This window comes from Amblyomma mixtum, chromosome 7 (assembly GCF_055824585.1).
Source record: "Amblyomma mixtum isolate Tamu chromosome 7, ASM5582458v1, whole genome shotgun sequence".
Taxonomy (NCBI): Eukaryota; Metazoa; Arthropoda; class Arachnida; order Ixodida; family Ixodidae; genus Amblyomma; species Amblyomma mixtum.
In genome coordinates, this window is record NC_143018.1 from 32,750,444 (window position 1) to 32,771,809 (window position 21,366).

A 21,366-nucleotide genomic window follows, 5' to 3' on the forward strand; every position below is an offset into this window, starting at 1 on the left:
TGTTAGAAATGTCGGGATCACTAATTTTACGTCTCAGAGGTCAAATCTTCTGGAAAAACTTGGGGGAATAATAGCGGGAATAACGTATTTGAAAGCAAACTTATTTGCGCGTACGATGCGCCAAAGGAATCAACGACCACAAAATGTTACCGAATTTTTGTTTTTAATTATGTATTTTTCTTTATGTTTTGCTCCGGTCTCACAGAAGCATTATCCATTCCTCGCCATGCATGCCTACAGGCATTGCAGGCATTTTAACGGGAATGAATGAATGAATGAATGAATGAATGAATGAATGAATGAATGAATGAATGAATGAATGAATGAATGAATGAATGAATGAATGAATGAATGAATGATAGACTGAGATGAATTACTTCTATTATATTTCTTGAAGTGAAATGATCCCCACACCTCTAGTTATGGCTTGCCCTGTTTTCCTTGCCGCAAAGGCTCTCCTGAGGTTGTCCGAAGCTGGTGCATATGCATATCCGGCAGCCTCGAATACCTCCCCTTTATCACCATCTGGGTGTGCTGAGTAATAAGTCTATTACACTTCAGTTGAAACGATAAATTACAAGAAAAAAATTGCATTTGGCAGAGTTTAGAAATAGTTTTCTTTAATTTGGAGACTAACCGTCGGCTTCAGCTGGTACCCAAGACAAATTAATTTACAGCTTCAGTGCGAGTAAAAACAGTTAACTTGTCTTCCAGCCTCAGAGTCAGTTTGTTCCCAACACTACGATGAGCTTGGAGTAAGAAAGTGCTGTCACCTTCAGGTGGCATTTTGAGATGAGATGAAATCATCGATGCCATATGCTTGAACTGGCTAAACCAACGTTAAATTATTGTTCAGAACCGATGCTGTTGTAGATGCCGCATCCGTGTACACCAAACAGGCGAAGCTTTCCAATTGGTGGGACTCTCAGGTTTTTTTTTTTTTTTGCATTATAGGACTTCCGTGGTTGCACGGTCAGCTTTCTTTTCTCTGACGGAAAAATTCACCTTGCATAATCTAATTTGCGTCTATATATCACGGAGTTAATTTCTAACTGAACAAACCATACACGATCAATACAAAGCCAAGCACAATCTGCTGCGTACCCTCTGCCTCTTACCCCTCTCCATCTGCAAGCCGTCCACCCTTTAGCCACTGACACTATAATCAACCATTCGCTTAATTATCACGCTGTCAGAGCACGCTTAAAGCCGAGGGCGTGTTTGGTTGTACCTGTCCTGCAATGGTTACACCGGGAACTGAGAAATAAAAAGCGTGGGCGGCAAAGACAAATCCTTATGATACGCGCCCCAATGTAGGTTCCGAAGCGGAGCCTGTGTTTAACGTGTGACAGACGTGATTTTTTCAAGGCCTCTTGATATTACCAGTTGTCTCCCGCCAGCAGCAACTCGTACATACACGTGAAAGTTGCCGATGTCCACACTGGTCGCATGGGACATGCATATCATGCCACAGATGAGCCTTTATCAGTCTCGCTCATGGTATTAAAATTCACAACTCCTTATCGCACAGTCTGTTAATGACATCCGGATCCTAAACGTGCGCTACGCGGATGGAGTCACTTTTACTGAACGGATTACATGCCTGAACTATTTTATATAGATGGAAGGAAATGGATGGTTCGAGGCGACTATTCAGTGACCACACCACATACATAAAATGCTCCGCTTTTATCAAGGCGTACGAATATGCCTGCGGGGCCTAGCTGGCAGCGAGTCTGGCTCGCAATCCAAAGTTCAGGAGTTTGATTTCCGACTACCACAATTTTCTTTTCAGCGCTATTCATTTACATCATACACTTACATGTCCTAATGACGAGCTTCTAACCACCAATTTTCTAATGTTTTAATCACTTTTCAAATCCACCGCTCCAGGTGTGGCGTAGCCACCTTTTCGACCAATCCAGGTTTTCCGATTACTACGATGGATGCATGAAATGAGCCTGGCATCGTCTCCGCTATATTCTTGACGTGATGGGTGCGGCGATGTCGAACGCTATTTTATTTGTTGCCCAGATCTCAACGGAAGGTGCGTCCTACTTGCTTCCCTCAAGAGGTCAGGAGCGCCACAGTTCAAGACATTTTTTACTCAATCGGGAAACGGTCTTTTAGGAAGGAGGCAACCACTTCTTCAATTCCTTCAAGACTGATCTGGGCTCCAGATGGCCACAGTTGAAATAGGTGAATATTGTAGAGGATTGTGTAAGTGGGACGTAGATCTGCCAGGCAGTAGATTTTTTTTTTAACGCTAAATTTTCCACACGGCATAAAAGGTACTGTCAATAAGCAACGTTATGAAGCGTTGCAAAAAAGCATGCAGTACGGTTGCGTGCAAAAAGTCACATCAAAAGTCGAAAGACGCGTGAAAAACTCACGAGAAGTCTGCGCCCTGCTGCTATCTGGGTCCTGATGAGCGTAATCCGTTTTTCGAAAGCCAGGTCACAGATCTTTGCCTCAAATTCCCGTTTCTAATTAACGTCTAACTGTCACTACGATGGAGCAATTGCAGGCCGCATCATCTCAAGGCTAATCCCACCAATAGCTTACAACGACCTCAACCTCTCAACCGAGGATGGGCCCAGGCGCCATTTCGGGCTGATTCGTGACGCCTTAACGCCCTAAAAAATAACGAATTGCAAACGCCCCAGCTGGTTTGCCTCTAGCTACCCCGAGACTGCCGACATTAACCGCCAGGGCACCACGCTTACAACTCCACGCTGCCTTAGATCAACAGGCCTTTAAAAATTGATGACCGTTTTGACATATTCTCGTGACTTCTGTACTCAAGAGACGATGGCGATGAACAGAACACCGCAAGTTATTGAATTTTTCGAATCACTCTCAGTATCGAATTGAGCAGTGCTTAACCTGAGATTCCATTATTGTGGGAATGGGACGAAAAAAAATGAATTCCATGTCCATATTACCGGGCAACCGTCAAAATGAGACTTATTGACGTAAAAGCGGTTGGAGGAATAGTGCGACATTCTACCGTTATCAGCATATGCCTCCAGTTCACTGAAAACGTTATCATTGGTTTTGTTTCCCCCACGGTGTTAAGCATCCGGTGAGCGATTACTCACGCCTCCATTCATTTCCGCTGCACGTCTGCACTGACCAACAAAATGTGCACCAGGTGCAGATTATCTAATAATGGATGTCATATAAGTCGTAAACAACGCAGGGATCGCGGAAAACGCCGTCGTTTTGCCGTCGGGTGCGGTACCGACAGGGACCTCCACTCGTTGCGTAAAAAATTGGAGGCGCACGTCATCACAAGAAACGGCAGCAAAGCAGGTGTGTATACGTTTTCCTATTCGTAGCCGATACATGTTCAAAGCAACGTGTAACAATACTAAGTACACATACCCACCAAGGGGGCTTAGTGGATTTGGCGTTGCGCTGCTGATCCCAAGGTAGCGGGTTAGACCCCGGCCACGCGGTCTGTATTTCGATGGAGACGGAATCCAAAAAAAACGTCCGTGTGCTGTGCGATGTCAGTGCGGGTTAAAGAAGCCCAGGTGATCTAAAATCCTCCACTAAGGCGCCCCGCAGAGCCCATGTTATGAACGTCACTATGGCAACCGAAATCGCGCTGTACGAAAGGAAATATGAAAAGGCAAAATATACCAGCATTTTTTTTTTTCGGCAGTGTCTTCCTTTCTTTAGGCATTCGGAGACAACCTGAGAACAAAAAGAGTACCATTTCGAAAAGATCTGCTCAGCGCCAACATAGAATTTGCGACTTCATTCCCCCCTGTCGCTCTCAGCATTTCTCAACAGTGCCCTCAGTACTCTGGTTCGAGCTTAACAAGTGCAACTGTTCTTCGCCGAAATTGCTTGTTTACTATGTTCACAGGCCCGTCGAGGTCAAGATCAAAATGGACAGGGCGGCTTGCTTCGCGGTTGTTGTTCTGTTGCTTCTGGTAAGCACTGCGGTGTCACTCAACATCGACACCTCGGACGGAGGATACAGGGAACTGTGGGTATCGATCAGCGATAGCGTTCCTCCGGACGAGTCCATCATTAACAACATCAAGGTAAGTTGCTTCAGAGCTTTTCCTGTCACGTCGTTCCTGCGTCGCCAAGCGTTGAATTCTCGCACAGTGCGTTTTTCTCAGTGCATTGTTTTCGGCATGCATCTGTACTGCGGCCAAAATACATGGCAAGGATTAAAAAAAAACGAACATCAAAGTGCAGAATGCAGTGTCACTGCATCATTCTACGGTTCTCTCATCAACGAGGCTTAAGGCACCGCACGACGCTTTACACTCTAAACAAGAATGCACCTATGTTGGAGTAAAAAGCGAGTAATCTCTTCTCTCAAGTTGCGGAGCATATTTTTAAGGCTAAATATAAGAAAGACTTACTCTTGGCGATAGAGATATATTCCCACAGCGAAGCATAGTAACTTTATCCAGTTATCTGCGACAGAAAGCTTTTAAACGCTGCACCGAAAGTTCTCAGGTTAGCAATTAAAAGAGATTGAAACCTCGGTTAAAATCCTAACTTCTACAACTTCGCATGTTTTGAAAAAGGAGTTAGCTTGTTGCCAACCGTAAGTATTCCTTATTTTTAGAGATGGAAATCTAGGCCCGGGCTCAGGCAGCATTACCCTGCCCAATAAAGGGAATGCCCTAGAGTAAAGCTTATTCCCTTTTCTACTCATTTCGCGTTGACAGTGTACATCGCCGCTTTTCAGCGGTAGTTAGATGTTTGTTCCGTTGATTGGATGTGCCGAGCCGCCAGCATTTCCGTTTGTTGGCCCACCAAAATACAGCCCTGAGGTGATAATACCCTGCAGTATGAAGCCGTTGTTTACTTGCTGCGTACTTGCCTGAGCTGCTGAAAAACAGCGTAACAATCGGATGTACAACAATGCGGGAGTCTCTTAGCCAGGTTCATTGTGACGCTTATCTCTTCCTAACGCTCTGAAGCGCCAGTACGTTGGTGTTATGTCCTCCGAAGTAACGCCGAATGGAATGTCGTTCCATGCGAGTTTCGAACAGCGTTATTCTATCTTGCACCTACAGATATCTATGATTGGTCTCCATTGTTCTGGCGATCAAAAGATGAGGGGCACTTTGACTCGTGCTTTTGCGCGAAAGACTTTCATTCACTCTGTTACGCTGCAAGACACACCACTGGCGGAAAGTTACCTTCATGCGATAAATAAACATATTATTTTATTATGAATCCGCCAAGAAGCGCAATTTTCGCACATGATGCGAATGAAATACGCTCGAAATATTGCAACATGAAAGCTATTGTCTTTTGAAAGGTGCCGACTTTGCACTGGTTGCATGAAACTGGAGAATAATTACAAAAAGTACCTACCTAAGCGCGGCAATACAGCTACGAAGATACTGAGAATACATTCTAATCACTAGTAATGAATATTTGTTATACGTAATTACTGCTCACATTTCTGGAGCTTATACTACCTTGGGCGCCTCCCGGAAGCATACCGCCTCAGGAGGCAGAGCACTGGAGAACAGGAACGACAGATAAATAAAAGGCGGCTTAAGGAAAGGAAAGGAGAATGCAGAGTCTAGGTGTATGGCGCCTCTCTATAAGGCGGGAGATACTACAGAATATAGAGTGAGGTTGTTGAGGACAACTCCCGCTCCACTAATGTACCGCGGGGGGGGGGGGGGGGGGGGGGGGGGGTTACTACAGTCGTATACAACTCAAGAATGAAGCTGCAAATGCCCTTCAAAGGAGCCCCTCCACCCAATGGCGTCACTCGATTTTCATGAAGCCGCGGTTAACCCGATTAAGCCTTGGTTAAACCCCGTTAATCTGCACACCCTGCTATGTCACGCTAGAAGTTCCAAAGGGATTGACCACAATGCCTTGAGAATCGGTCTATGTCATTGGTTGGAGGGTCTCCGTTGAGGACCATTTGCCGCTTCCGTCTTCAAGTGTATCTGATTGTATACCAGGCTACCTGCAAAGAGAGCTTAGTGAATTGCGTCTCCCATTTTTTTTTAATTTGCAGGCTCTGTTCCGGTCCTCGTCCGAGTTCCTCCACAAGGCCACCAATGGACGCGTGTACTTCAAGCAGGTCACCATCGAGGTTCCCAAGACGTGGCCCAAGAGAAGCAGCGCCCGGCCGCTGTCGTCCAACGCCTTCGACAAGAGCGACGTCCGCATTGAGCTGCCCACGAAACAGTACGGAGATAGGCCGTTCACCCACCAAGTGAAGCCGTGCGGCCAGCCCGGAGACTTCATCCAGCTCACTCCAGGATTCCTATCCATACTTAAGAACTCCACGGCTAAAAGGTCGCTTAACCCAGGTATAAGACAGCTTTCTACATTATATTTTAGTGTTGTTCATTATATTTATTGACTTTTTTTCTTGTGCTTACGGCTTGCGTTCTGTGTCGCTGGTATTGCAAATTGCGTACTTTTCCGCACCTTTTCAACCCATGCGATAGGGTTCGCATTAGTAGTAGTAAATTATTCGGTGCATTGTATTTTTGATGCTGGTTACAAAAAGCTGAAACAGTGTGGTGCATTGAGCAGCGTGTGCCAGGATTAAGAGGGGGAGGGGAAAGTTAATGACCGCCTTCCCTGTAAGCGAAAAGTTTCCTACGGCAAAAAATCTGCCTTCTTCGCAATTTTTTCTATGCAAAATTTCAAGTAACGCATTCTATACATAGAATTTCACCTCCGCAAGTGTTTCCAGACATCCGCTCCTGGCGTGTGCGTAGCATGCATTTAGAACATAATTGTACATGAGTATCTAATGCACTTTGGCGATCAGAATACATTGTTTCTTTTTTTCTGTGTTGTGATGGGATCTAAATCGTGGTAACCAGTAGCAGTAACAAGAGAGACGTCAAGGCCGTGTCATGAACAGTGAACCCTACATGATTCACGCCATGGAACGCACTTCTCAAGTAGCTGATTATACCGAGAGCATTCGCTTGGCTCTGAATGTGGATGAAACTTCATTTGCACAACAAGCAGCCCGTCAGTTTTTCCCACATCATGACTGCCTCCCTACCCATATTATCCCATATTATCCCATCTTCTCCCATATTATCGATTTCTGAGCCCCCTGATGAGGTTACTTCAGATTTTACCATGGCAGAATTGCTGGCCTCCATAGATCGCCTCAAAACAAGCACTGCTCCCGGACATGACGGTGTACCTAACTCGTTGTTTCGCAACTTGGAAGGACCTGCTCTACATTCCCTCCTTGATACATTCAATGAGGTGTGGCATTCTGGAGTTATTCCTGCAGAGTGGAAACATTCAATCGTTGTCCCAATCCCCAAATCAGATCAGCCGCCGGTTTCTCTTTCGGCCCTCCGCCCTATTTCACTTACGCCTACTATCTGCAAGCTTTATGAACACATTCTAGCAGCTCGCTTGTCGTGGTGGCTGGAATCGAATGATTGTTATCCAGAATCTCAAATTGGGTTCCGCCCTCACATTGGAACAGAAGACGGTCTGGCTGTTTTGGCTGCGGACGTACTAAACCATTCTCCCCATAGTCATCTTGTTCGTACGGTGATCGCGACTGACATCACAAAGGCATATGACAACGTCCTACACTCTTCTATTCTTGGCACCCTTCAAGATCTCGGTCTCCCGCATCGCTTTCTCCTTTCAATTCACTCATTTTTAACAAACAGAACCTTCAGTGTACGTATCCATGGGAAGCCTTTTGGTCACTTTACCTCCAACCGCGGTGTACCCCAGGGCTCCGTCCTCGCCCCCACATTATTTAATGTAACTTTTATACCTCTTGTCCGAGCCCTAGAGAAAATTCCTTCTGTGCGCGTCCTTGCGTACGCCGACGACATAACCTTGTGGTCCTGTAATCCAGATGCGTCTGTGCAACAGTCGGCGCTTCAGCAAGCGCTGGATGCCTTAACATCACGACTACCCCCTTTGGGTCTGACCCTCTCGTGTAATAAATCTTGTTTCATTCGCATTGGCAACAGAAGTGGCTTACGGAAAGCAGCACCTTTTACCTTTACGGTAGACAATTCTCCAATTCCTCAAGTTGAAAGTGTGCGTGTTCTAGGTCTTCTAATTCATACATCTGGGACTGGGACTCCGTGGCTAAACGCGACCCGTAAATCGGCTCACGCTACACTCTTAGTCTGGTTCCACCTAAGGATCCACTTAGTAGCTGGAACATTTTTGCAAAAATGTTCCACCTATAAAGCTGGAACTATGCTCCAGATACTCCAAAATATGTGGAACAAATTTCCGAGGTTTTAGCCGGAACAGTGCTGCGCCTATATATCTGAAACAGCGTTCCACGAATTTAGCAGGAACGCTGCATCATATAGATAGCTGGAACCCCGTTCCAGGTATCTTGTGAACCACATATTTCACTCTAGAGTTCCTTGCACGCAGTGCACTGTTTGTACAAACCATAGTAAAATAATTTTGTCTATATATGAACAAAATTATTCCACAATAGTATTCTATATGCAGTGCACTGCACACAAGGGACTATAGGGTGAAATATAAAGTTCACAAAACACCTGATATGAATGAAATCATCCTGTAGTAATTCTTAACAGATATACTATATGCATATTTCTGTACCCTTAAACCACACTTCTTGCATCAAATTCACAGTATACAATCATGATTTCTGTTGGTTGGACACCTAGTCCATCAGCCAAACTATACAAATAGAGTCTGATGCACCCCTAAGTTTAAAGCTTGAGGTTGTGGGATGAGAGATATTAAAACTCTTCTTTCATCACTATGCAACCTAGAATCGCCTCCTGCATAGACAAATGGGCAATAATACACAGATATGCTTGCACTTCAGCAGTGTTGTTCATGGTTGATGAACACAAGCATCCATTACATCAAAGCTTTATTTCACTGCCACAAAAAATACAATACTTAATTACTCGGAGGAAATTGAGGCTTTTATTTTCAAATATGACAGCTGTCTCTTAAGATGCTATATTTGATGTGTTAAGCTTTACCTTAACGCTTATCCGAAACCTTCAATCCTTTATTATCAAAACCATGAACTATACAGGAATGGCTGTGTCTAAATAAGTCTGAGGCCTTTAAGCAGACTCTTCAGTTTGAAGGATATCAGCCCTTTATCAAGTTTTTCGTTTTGCAGCAGCAATGTCTGAACTAGTCCCAAAGTTTAGCCAAAAGCATGCGGATAAGAAAGGTACAAAATGAAGTAGACAGCTAGGCACAAAATAAGGGCACTCTTCATAGATGAGCCGGGAGCCAAGGCAATGGTGTTCTTCCTGGTGACGATCATTATCAGTCCGTCGTCAGTAATGATACATGGGCCTGGTACGGGCCTGTCAGTGTTGCATCTCCCCTTTAATGCAAAAACAGTCCAGGCTATATGCAACAATTCATTGACTGCCTTGATACGATGATTTGCATGATACATTATTTCAAATGTAAAACAATAAATTCTCATTTAAATTACTCAACGAGGATTCGAAAGACACTACTACATATGAATCAGCATGTAATATTAGCCTAGGCCACTAAATAATTTATAATTGAACTTTTTCTGTCATGCTAATTCGGCTTCAACAGCTGAACGATAGCTGTAACATCAAAAAGTGCTTTTGTCACGTGAGGCATGGAAAAACGTCCATGTAGTCACTGCTTCTTTGTTTTGATTTACTGCACTGCTGAAGTCAGCCTTCTTCAAGAACCACAATGACAACAAATGAGGAAGCAGTGATCATACTGCAGTTTTTTCACGTCTCACATGACCTGCAAGCACACACTGACGTCAGAGTCCTAATTCGGCTGTTGAAACCGAAACAGCACGAGAAAGAAATGCAATTATAAATTATTTATTGGTCGTAGGAGAACACCGGGTGGTAATTCATGCATAATAATGCCTCACACATCACCACAAGCAAGAAAACACGAATCAAAATGTTAAGTGTCTATAGTTTCTTAAGCTCAATTTTAACTAAGCATGAAAAACATTAATCACTGCCTATAATGATTTCTATTCTGCATTCTTTTGAATGTATACCAGTGAACACTCATTTGAATGGCTAGTTTTTATAGCAGTGGAAGAACTGAATGCTAGCCTCCATACATTCTTTGTCAAGAAAAATTCATCATTTATATTAAACAATAAAATAAACATGCACCACAGGTTCTTGCACATTTTCAGCCAAGTATTACAGACATACCTATTATGCTGCCCAGGGACCCCAAATATTTTATGCATTTTCATTGTTGCTTAAGTCTATCAGCAGTAATTACAAAAGGAAGCTGTCTTACCTGTGTGATCACACAGAATTCAGAATTTTTTGGTCGAAGATACCCATCCAGCTCCACAAAATCTGCCCTGTGAAGTGCCTGCTGGCCATCTCTTATTATCTTTCCATATCTTGCATTGTTGCTTTAAAAAGAATTTCTGCTTCAAGTGTAAGCTGCAAAAAAAACACCAACTTAAGCACATATTTTACAGAAACTATTATTCGACCTTCGTAAGGAAACTGCCCATAATTTGCAAAGATATCAAAAATATTGACAATTTCATGAGTCTATTGGGACCTCACACAGCAAGACACCAAATGCAGATGCTAGGGCAAATTGCAAAATGCAGAATCTATGCTCTACCTTTCCTATTTTTAAATGAGTAAAGGTAAGGACACTAAAATGATCCAGATACTGCCGATCATTACCTGTACAGATGACAGTTATGTAATGCACTGCATATATGCTGATTCATTTATGTGCTCCAGGGTAAGTTACATTGAAACCACATCCTTGTTTTCCAATGCAACTTGCAATAGCTCTTTACAGATGAAGGAATATGCAACTAGTGACATGCACTGAGAAAAGTGATCACTACCAGCAACAGAACAGTTTATATTTACTCATAGGGGATGTGCTGAAGTGTTTTGCAGGTTGCATTGTGCTATGAAGCTTGTTCAAAATTCTTGACAAGAACCAAAAGCAAAATAGCATACTCTTACCACGTCTGCATTCAATGAGTAGGCAGGCAGCTGTTGTGGAGTCTCAGCCTTATGAGCCGCAAATGTTACATGCAGAAGAGCCTTCATTCTTGTCCGGTTCAAGTGTCCAGCATCAAACGCAGCATCCTGTAGTGCCTAAATGTGAACAAAAACTTTTACAAAATTCATTTCAATGAGTATTGTTAGCAAAATCACACGGCAGCCGAAAAATGTGTGCACTGAAATCCCATGATTGTTTCAAGGACATTGCATATCATTGCAATGCCTTTTACGTCACTGCAAGGTCTTGTGATACCAGCGTAACATTTGAAGCTGTGCATTTTCATCATCAGGTATACTACTGAGGTAGAAACCATTTATTATAAGCAAAGAAAGGCTACTGTTACCTTCAATTCAAGCAGGGCATCATTTAGAGAAACAGCTGGCTGAGAAACATCAGGATTGTGAACAATAGATGCAGCAGCTACATTCTTTGCATGCAGTTCTCTTGTTTTCTTTGCCGAGCTTACAGAGGTAATGAATTTGCACTGTGGGAAAACCATAATATGAAAAGGCTGAGTGCATCAATTTAGTGCTTACATTTCGTACAATAAAACATATTTAAAAAGATATCTTTATTTTCACAAAATAGACCTAACATAAGCTTACATTATATTTACAGGAGCTTTCAAAATTTTACTCTTTTTCAAAAATATAGTAATATAATATAATATAATGTAATATAATATAATATAATATAATATAATATAATATAATATAATATAGCGATATTGCATGCAGTTACCCTTGCAATATCAAAAGTTTTTCAAATAACAAGCATTCAAATAACAAGCATATACTTTATCACATTTTACTCATCGCCCTGACAACTGGTTCAATATGCCATTGCACACAAAGAAATCACATTTACGTGGCGTCTACAAAACAGATCTACGATTCGCACCGTATTTGCTACAACAGGAATGAACACTAAACAAGATACCATACAACCAAACGTGCGCACGCTTACATTACCTGGACGTAAAGGCACAGGATCATTTCGCTCACCTTTTTGAAGCCGCTAACTTTTTAACGAGGGAAATATAAAGGGCGCTATTAGCTAGTATACATACTTCAGAATAAGAACGATGTCTCAGGGCTTGTCGATCGGCACCTTCTACGCTTGATATAGGCACAGATCGAGCTTAACGTAATTCGAAATCCAGAACTGAAATCCGCCCGGCACCGGCAACTTGCAATCCACAACCACAGGAAACTATAGCGTATGGTCCATTTCGTTGCGGAACCCGAATTCGCAAGGTCCATGACGAGCGCGCGTAAACCTGACCACACACGTAAAAAAGCGCCCGGAACGCAACAGCCGTGAACGGCGCCGGCCGTGGAATTAGCAGCTCCTGCTACTTTAAACATAACCGCCGTACAACTGAACAGCATTCCTAATTGTATGGCGGTCATAGCTGACAAAGAATTTCTGGCAATATCTTTAGTAACCGAGAGGAGGATCCTGGCGGAACAGCGAGCCCTATCCGCAAAACTGACAACGCCATTGCCCGCGTGCGTAGCGAACATGTGCACATTTCAATCTTCCAACCGTTGGTTCCTGCTCTAACCCACAGGCGCGGCATAATGACTAACCTAGCAGGAGCACAAAACACACATGCGCCACTAATTAACCTTACAGTAAATAAGAAAAAACCACCTACCTTTAGCAATTTTCAGCGATCCAAAGGAGACGGCGTCCTCTCTTGGCGGAAGGTACTCAAATATCGCGGCGTAGTGCGGAATACAAAATGAACGCAAAAATTAACGGAGCTTGCCGCCAGTGGCGCGCGAGAGAGATACTGTATCAGCGCTGCGGGCGCCTCAGTTGACGAAGCGGTGGCGCTGTGGTCGTGTTAGTGGCTCCGAGAAAAAAATCTGTGCTCTCCTAAGGGAGGAACTTTTCGTTACTATGGTGTTATGTTTTTCGGGCTCCTGCATGTCCGGGGCCGTCGGCGCGGGTCATGGCTGGTTCCGTTGCACGCACACGAACGTTAGTTGCGTCATACTACCGAGCTCCGTACGGGCTGTGTGTGCGGGCGGTGTTGACGATTTTGTGATGGCGCGGAAGTGATTTCTGCCGTCTGGGCTCAGTAACATGCACTAACACTGCGTAGCACAGGGCTGTTTTAGCATTTTGCGGGCATCTAAATGCGCACGCCGCTACCATGGTTCAGTGGCGCGATCTTGGAAAGAGCGTCAGTGGCTCTTTAATATTTCTGCCGTTTCGAGCGTAATGGTCATGCATTGCAATCTTCCGGTCCCTGCTGCGCTTTAGGAGTGGGTATCGTGGTATACGTTTGAAATAAAAAGAAAACTACGGTCCCATTGACGGATGTGTAAAGCAACGCATTTGTACAATATTCAAGCTTTCTGCTGCAATGATATGGAACTCTTTCACTTTAGAGTCCAAACACGAAATGGATGTTTTAACATCCTACACTAAAATGTTACGAGAAGTTGCAAGACACCCTGCTTATTGCGTATAGGGGGCCTTTTATGTGCTGTGGCCGTGGGTGCATAAAAGGCGTTTATAAGCTAGAGCACAATGTGACGCTCAAAGACGGTAAAAGGTCATCATCTGTCCCGCTCCTTGTTGAATGATTTCGCGCGGCAGACGTCCTCAAAACACTCAGCGAAAGCACGGGGCAAAAGCAATAATAAAAAATAGGCAAAAAAATGCGATGCTTCAAGAAAAATTAGCTGTGGTTTAAACTTTGGCCAACCATGGTGAGAAGCTAAAGCTTCCTTTGCATGGCTACGTTCACAAACGCCACGCACACTGCCGAATGAATTGTCGGTAAAGCGTCGATGAAATGCACGCGTAGCCGAGTCGTCACACTCGCCGAGTCTGATCACAAAGTCAGTGTTCCGGCGCTCCATCTCAGTTAAAACCATCTCCGCGTCCAGTGCCGAAGTTGGAGAAGCCTCCGACTCTGCGTCGCTGGTTAGTTAAAAGGTTAGGTGGCCTCTCAGCCAATAATCAGTTTAGCCCGCCGCGGTGGCTTAGTGGTTATGGTGCTCGGCTGCTGACCCGAAAGACGCGGGTTCGATCCCGGCCGCTGCGGTCGAATTTCTTTGGAGGAGAAATTCTAGTGGCTCGTGTACTGTGCGATATCAGTGCACGTTAAAGAACCCCCTGCAGGTGGTCGAAATTTCCGGAGCCCTTTACTACGGCGTCTCTCATATCCTGAGTCGCTTCAGGACGTTAACCCCATAAAACAAACCAAGCCAAACCAATAATCAATTTAATCTCCACCTACCACGGTAAGGAGGTTCCTCACAGTCCGATGGTGCTGTTGCCATCTGCCATGGTGGGCAGATTGTGATGACGTCAGTAGGTCACATGACATCTCCCAACCAATAGGGGAAATTCAAGGATAAACTCACTGGCGCTGCTCTCTTGAAAACCTGGCGTAGTAAAGCTTTCGCTTCAAAAATTCAGTCCTGAACAGGAAGCGAACCCGGGACCACCATTATCTGCGGGACAGTTGCTCTCCCAACGAAGCTAACCGTGGCTATTGTTGATGGTAGGGCGAGGCCGAATCGATCCACAACTCTAAGTGAAAACGGTTCTGGTGGCGTATATACAAATATAGCAGCGCATTGACCCATAACAGTATCCTCGTGGTGCATTACACTGCGGGGTGTAGACAAAGGTTGCAATGCAGAAAATTCTCAAGCGTGCGGTCTGAGATCTTATGTGGAACGTGTGAGAAATAAGCGGATCAAAATAAGTTCAACAACCAGCAAGTTCCACTTAAACCTGCATGGTTCGCTGCGGGACGGCCTGTTCCACATAAAGAAAAACAAATATAAATGAAAAATTTTTATGGTTCCACATAATTAAGTGTGATCCAGATAAAATCCCCCTTGTTCCAGTGAAACTGGTGAGCCAACTCAGTTTATGTGGAACATAAGTGGAACCAGATTAAGAGTGTACTCTCGGTCTGATTCGACGCATAGCTATGCGCTCTGGCGGAGCGCGTTTTGATACTGCCCGTCAGCTCGTGCGCTCCATCCTTCAGCCGCGGATAGTGTACCAAGCGCAATTTCATCGCCTCACCCGACGACAGTGGGACTCCCTTGAATCGATCAATCGGGAGGCTATGCGCGCCATAACTTATCTTCCGCGTATCACACCCATACCCATTCTGCAAGAGTACGCTCAACTTAATACATTGAGTGAACTTATCGACCAGCGTGAGGCAAACAGAGCACGCAAGATGTCGCTTCAGCTTCATCGTTTACAGACTCTTCCCCCATGGTCATACTGTCAGCTCACAGACAATCGCCCCTCTGCTTCGACGCCGATATCAGCCGCCCATCTTCCTTCAGGGTGCATAATATACACCGATGCATCACACACAGCAGTGCAGGGAGTTACTGCAGTTTACAGTCCCTCACATCCTCATCTCAACTCCCGCGCTACATATAGCACGGATACTTGCTCCCCCCTGGCCTTGGAGCTTCAGGCGATACACAATGCCATTGCTTCCCTTCCACTCGTACCTACTTTCGATATTGTACACATTTACACCGACTCCCTTGCCGCCCTTAAGCAGCTTAAGGCTGTCCGGCGCACATTCCAAGTTACACAATCCATTCACCAACTTTGCACAAAATACCCCTGTCTTGTGCGTATACACTGGATTCGCGGGCATGCCCAGGATCCGCATAATATTCATGTGGATGCAATGACACACCTTGACACATCCGATATCCCGCCACCTTCCCCTCTTCCCTCAGATCCGTTCCTGTCCCATGTTTCCGAGAAACAGTCTTTGCGTCAGCGAACACGCGCTCTAATTTCTCCGTGTTCGTACCCTCTCCCCCGGAGTCTCACTCGGGAGGAGGAGGTATCTGTGCGCCGGATTCGAGCAGGAGCGGCTCTGACTCCTTGTGTGCGTCATCGGTGGCGTGACAAACGTTACGAAGTGACAGACAAGTGTCCCCATTGTGGTGCTGCGCCCGACCAGTGTGATGAAAAACACTTGCTGTGGACTTGCCCGGCTACAGCTTCCGTGAGACGACGTTTACTAAGAAAGGTTGGCCTGCGATGGGACGTTGCAGACGACTATACCAAGTGGACTCTAGATAATCGCTATATCACGAACTTTTGCCGCTTTTTAAGCGAGGCTTGTTTGCACTCCTTTTTATAACTTTCTTTCCTTTTTCATTATGCCTGATGGCAAACAGCTCGAATAAAAAAAAACCGTACATGATGATTGGCATGGTGTAGCAACTTTCCGCTCATTGAGCTGCAGATAAGGGAAAGTGCATACTTTTTTCTTGATGCGATAGTTCTGACAATTTCATGTAACAAACGAAATCCTTGTTTCCAGCGTACGTGTTCGTGCACGAGTGGGCCCACTTCAGGTACGGCGTCTTCGATGAGTACGGAAGCCAGGATGACAGCAGGTACCCCCTCACTTACTGTGACAAGAATATGGTGAGTAACATCAGGAACTGAGTCGAAGTCAGTTCATTTTCTCTCACGTTGACACGGATATGGTTGAGCGAAAAAAGCCACAAAATTCAGCTTCACGTGCATCGCGCCCTTACAGTGGAAATCAGCAGGCAACAAACAAGGCACAGAAACACGGAAACGCCAACAGAACCACGCGCTAAGCATATAAACGATAGTCGTCGAATAGCCGACGTATCCCACAGGAGCTGAAAGCAGAAAATCGATTATGAAAAAAATAATAAAAAATAAACAATTGGCCAACGCGTTACCAGGAATTTCGGAACAGCGCCAAGCCAGTGCCGCTAAGCCTAGCGGCTTATGGCACTTTAATGGCAGCCATTCGGTGATCCTCTTTCTTACGTCACGGATGATGTCACGTCATGCGCCAGATGATGGCAGCCAAAGAAACCAGAAGCGCTTGTCCCGAGTTCTGGTAATGTTATCCCGGCAGTGAAGGGCGACATTCTGCCACGACTCGGCTATCGCGGCGCGTAAACAGGGTTTTCTCCATGGAGGTAAAAAAAACTAGGAGGGAGTGCGCTCAGCCTCTGCAAGCCATCCTCCTCTGACGCCGCTGCCGAGGGCCCTTTTGCGCACTGACTCATGGGAAATAGGCCCTCCTCCACAGTTACCAGACTGCCAGCCAGCGGTGCTTTTTAGTGAACGTCCGTGCTCCGAAGTAGCGCAGGAGCGCAGCGCCTGTGTTGCAGCTTTGGCGGAATGCGTACCGAGCTCGAGGTTGTCTGAAGGCTCCGCGTCTCAACACTTCTGTTGATTACACTCTTGAGTTTTTTGGTGCACTGTAGAAAACTGCAGGTAAACTTTTCATCAAAGGGTGCGGCCGCGACCTCGTCACTGTTCAACTGTGGTTCATAAAGAGACGGAGCGTTTATTTCAGCGCATGCTATAAGCGGAGAACTCGAGAGTAGGCGAAGAAACGAGCCTCTAAAAAAGGGCGTAGCGGCTTCCAGAGCGCTCACGGCGGACGGACGTGTTTAACGAGCGCTCCGGCGCGCTGCGCAAGATTCTATTTCTCGGGCAGGCGGTCTTCGGCCCGCCCATGGGCCCGCCGTTCTCCGCTATTCTCGAGGCACAAGTCGTGCCGAATATGCTCGCGCACATAGGCGGTTCCGACGTGAAATGCAGCAGTGAAGTATTTCTCTCTCTCTTGCTGTCGAGAGAGAGTGCCGGCGGCTTTACGTCTGCCCCTGCGCGCGGTCTCCCGGCCACTGCGCACAATCACTTACAAAAAGAAGTAAACTGTATGTATACATAGCCGCGCGCTCGTAGCGTCCTGTCTCGGACTAATCGCGCGCGCGGCACATTGCACTAGCGACCGGGGTGGGGCGCCCGGCCGCGTATACCGTCCGAGGTAGCACCCACGGAGCGTTCGTGTCACGGGTGCACTACCTGGCGAAGAGCGAGCGGGAAGTCAAGCCCGCCTGCTCGATGAACGCACAGAGGCTCACCACTGTTCTGTCACGGGTATAGAGGCTAGAATATCAAGGGTGCGCGCACTGCCGCGCGGCCACAGGAGCGCTTCGAGACTGTCCGGGATGATTCCCAGCGCCCTGCAGGCCGCGAGAATCTCGCGACGCGGCACTGCAGAAGCGGCACAGCGAAGGAGCATGTGCTCCGATGTCTCCACTGCGCCGCAGTCAGCGCACGAGTCGCTCGGGGATGGTGGCCGCTGCGGCGAGCGAGCAGTTTGCGCTCACCACGGAGCCGTCAGTGAACGCAAGCAGATGGCCGCGCAGTTGCTCGTACAGCGAGAGAGCGAAACCGAAACCGAAATCCGGCTAAGAGCTACCACTGCTTTGTCACGTGAGGGCCTATTTCCCATGATGCTTTCCATTATATTTTTTATGACTAGGCTTCAAGATTGTGACGTCATGGTCCCTCCTAGTCATGCTCCTAGTTTTTCTTCCTCCATGGTTTTCTCGCTTTCTGTTTTGCCGCGGTGTTTGCGCGCCGCTGCGCGCCGAGGATGCCGAGTAGTGGCAGTCTGCGCAAGCGCTACTTTGGTCTGCTGCTCACAGATGACGCCACTGATCGGGCGGGTTCAGGCTTGACGCTCGGTCAGCTCGGCAACTCAGCTCCGCTTTCTTTCCTTCTCTTTCCCTCACACTCCTTTGTTTTCAACGCCAGTGCCGCCAACGCGGCAGAAGCGGGAAGCGTGGCCTCAAGTGCTGCAGCGCTCAAATGTAGCGTATGCATTTCGCAAAAGCCACTCAGCGAGAAGATTATAAAAGTGAGAAGTGCATGAAACTTTCTACACCTGGTCTGAGCGGTTTACCGCATGAATCAGTGTAACCATATAGCCCTGAATTCTGCCGTGGAACCCCCCCCCCCCCCCCCCCCCCCCCTTCCTCCTCTTCCGGTTACGCGTTCCTCCGCCGTCTTTGTAACCCCCTGCATCCACGGTAGCCACCTTCTGGGTTCTTCCTGAGGCAGTCACCTTCCGGTTGCGCAATCCTCCGCTGTCTCCCGTCTCCTCTCAACTTCTTCATCTATTCCCTCTGAAACTTTCTCTTTCCCCTCTGTCCGTTCCCCGTCTGACACCCTGTCGCTTGGCACGTAAGCGTTACTTTTCAAGACAGTCAAAAGCCGACAAAAAAAATGCATGTTTGAGATAAATGAGCATTATAGCCAGCCGACAAAAGTTATTTGGAGGTGTTGAGACCTGCGAGATTAGTTCGTTGCTCCCTTGCCACACTCTGGGACGATTTCTTTTGTTTCTTGAAAACAGCAAAAGTTATGAAATAGTTGCGCAAGTAAGCGCAATACACCGAACATTCAACTGTCACTCTACGACAGAATAGCTGGTTTAGTGTTCAAAAGTAACTAAATAAAAGAGAAAGAGAGATAAGGCAGCGTTATACGTGCGCCTGCATCAGTGTGGATAGCTTGTTTAAGTCAGGGTTCTTCCTGCTTCCTAACTGGCCAAGTGCAGATCTGTACAATGCTCAGTAAGGGCTGATCAGAAAATAAAAAAAGTGCAACACTAGCTTTTTTATTTTCATTGCATATTTCTATGCACATATTGTTGTGAATATTGGTCCTCAAATCTGTTTTAATTCACTCCTGTATCCGCACTGCAGGTTGATTGCGTTATGATGGCCTGTTCGAATTGAATTGATCGTATTTGGTTTGGATGAAGTTTATACCTATGGCTCTGTGCGCCATTTGAATTGTATATATCTCCGTTCACATTGTAACGGTCTTACGGCGGTCAATATCGATAAATAAATGTTGCACGAATTATTTCGTTAGGTGCGGCTGAATGCTTGCTCGAGTAGAATCGCCTTCGTCGCGCGAACGGCGGGCGGAGTGAGCTGCTCGATGGACTCCAAGTGTCGCTTCCTCGATGACTGCGTGGTCACTTTCTACCAGCCAAGGGATGACCCCGTCGAGTCTTCCATCATGTTCATGCCGTACATCGCCAATGTAAGGGCCTATTTGGATCTTCACTTGTTGCTGAGGAGAACAGCGCAGTATCACTTACTCTCAATTACTCCGGTTGAAAATGTTGAACGCTCAAAAGAGTTAGCTCAGCATCAGAAACTCTTCAAGGAAGTGGGCCGATACTAAGTTGTCAGGATAGCAACGAAGGCAACATAATAAGGATAATACCTGGCGGTAGTCCTGACGCCTTTCTTGCATTCTGCCGTAACCTCATTGCATTTATTGCTTAAGACGAGATGTGTCCTAATTCAGAAGAAAGTGCGCCCAATTTCCTAATAACAGGTAATTCGATAATTGACGTGCGACTGATTATATCTCCCCGCTTGCCCAGAATGGACGTTGATCAATTATAGAACAAAACAGCACTGTGCATTTACACACTCTCTCCCGTAACAGGTGAGCCAATTCTGCGACAGCAGAGATGGACGTCTTCATCACAACCCGTTCGCCCCGAATAAGCAGAACGACCTGTGCAAGCAGCGGTCCACCTGGGATGTTATCAGTGACAATGAGGACTTCAAAAAGTGAGTGAGCCTGCTCTTATCTGTCGGACAGAAGTAGTACTAATAATAATATATATTTCTACTTACGAGATGTGCCTCGAGATCCATAAGCAGCGTTGTTAGTCTGCGTTGTTAGTCTGTTAGTTCTTTGTCTAACGGTTGGTTGTTAAACTTGTTCTTCTGAGTTTGTGTTTGAGGACGGACGGACGGACGGACGGACGGGCGGGCGGGCGGGCAGGCGGGCAGGCGGGCAGGCGGGCAGGCGGGCAGGCGGGCAGGCGGGCAGGCGGGCAGGCGGGCGGGCGGGCGGGCAGGCGGGCAGGCGGGCAGGCGGGCAGGCGGGCGGGCGGGCGGGCGGGCGGGCGGGCGGGCGGGCGGGCGGGCAGGCAGGCAGGCAGGCAGGCAGGCAGGCAGGCAGGCAGGCAGGCAGGCAGGCAGGCAGGCAGGCAGGCAGGCAGGCAGGCAGGCAGGCAGGCAGGCAGGCAGGCAGGCAGGCAGGCAGGCAGGCAGGCAGGCAGGCAGGCAGGCAGGCAGGCAGGCAGGCAGGCAGGCAGGCAGGCAGGCAGGCAGGCAGGCAGGCAGGCAGGCAGGCAGGCAGGCAGGCAGGCAGGCAGGCAGGCAGGCAGGCAGGCAGGCAGGCAGGCAGGCAGGCAGGCAGGCAGGCAGGCAGGCAGGCAGGCAGGCAGGCAGGCAGGCAGGCAGGCAGGCAGGCAGGCAGGCAGGCAGGCAGGCAGGCAGGCAGGCAGGCAGGCAGGCAGGCAGGCAGGCAGGCAGGCAGGCAGGCAGGCAGGCAGGCAGGCAGGCAGGCAGGCAGGCAGGCAGGCAGGCAGGCAGGCAGGCAGGCAGGCAGGCAGGCAGGCAGGCAGGCAGGCAGGCAGGCAGGCAGGCAGGCAGGCAGGCAGGCAGG

At 47.1% G+C, this 21,366-nt stretch overlaps 1 protein-coding gene and 1 long non-coding RNA gene across 2 annotated transcripts in view; one reads left to right on the forward strand and one right to left on the reverse strand.

The window, feature by feature from the left end:
- Positions 1 to 3,209: 3,209 nt before the first annotated feature.
- Positions 3,210 to 21,366, forward strand: part of LOC149335585 (calcium-activated chloride channel regulator 1-like) — a 33,952-nt gene continuing 15,795 nt past the window's right edge. Inside the window, exons 1-6 of the mRNA XM_089552180.1 lie at positions 3,210 to 3,315; positions 3,878 to 4,058; positions 6,020 to 6,317; positions 16,367 to 16,473; positions 19,765 to 19,938; positions 20,353 to 20,480. Of these exons, the coding sequence (XP_089408306.1) occupies positions 3,900 to 4,058; positions 6,020 to 6,317; positions 16,367 to 16,473; positions 19,765 to 19,938; positions 20,353 to 20,480 (866 nt within the window). The 5' untranslated portion in view covers positions 3,210 to 3,315; positions 3,878 to 3,899. The remainder of the gene's footprint in view (positions 3,316 to 3,877; positions 4,059 to 6,019; positions 6,318 to 16,366; positions 16,474 to 19,764; positions 19,939 to 20,352; positions 20,481 to 21,366) is intronic.
- LOC149335586 (uncharacterized) lies at positions 8,858 to 12,852 on the reverse strand. The gene is made up of 4 exons (XR_016284071.1): positions 12,686 to 12,852; positions 10,983 to 11,117; positions 10,282 to 10,433; positions 8,858 to 9,346 (listed from the first exon to the last, which is right to left on the reverse strand). It is a non-coding gene; the product is annotated as an uncharacterized LOC149335586 (long non-coding RNA).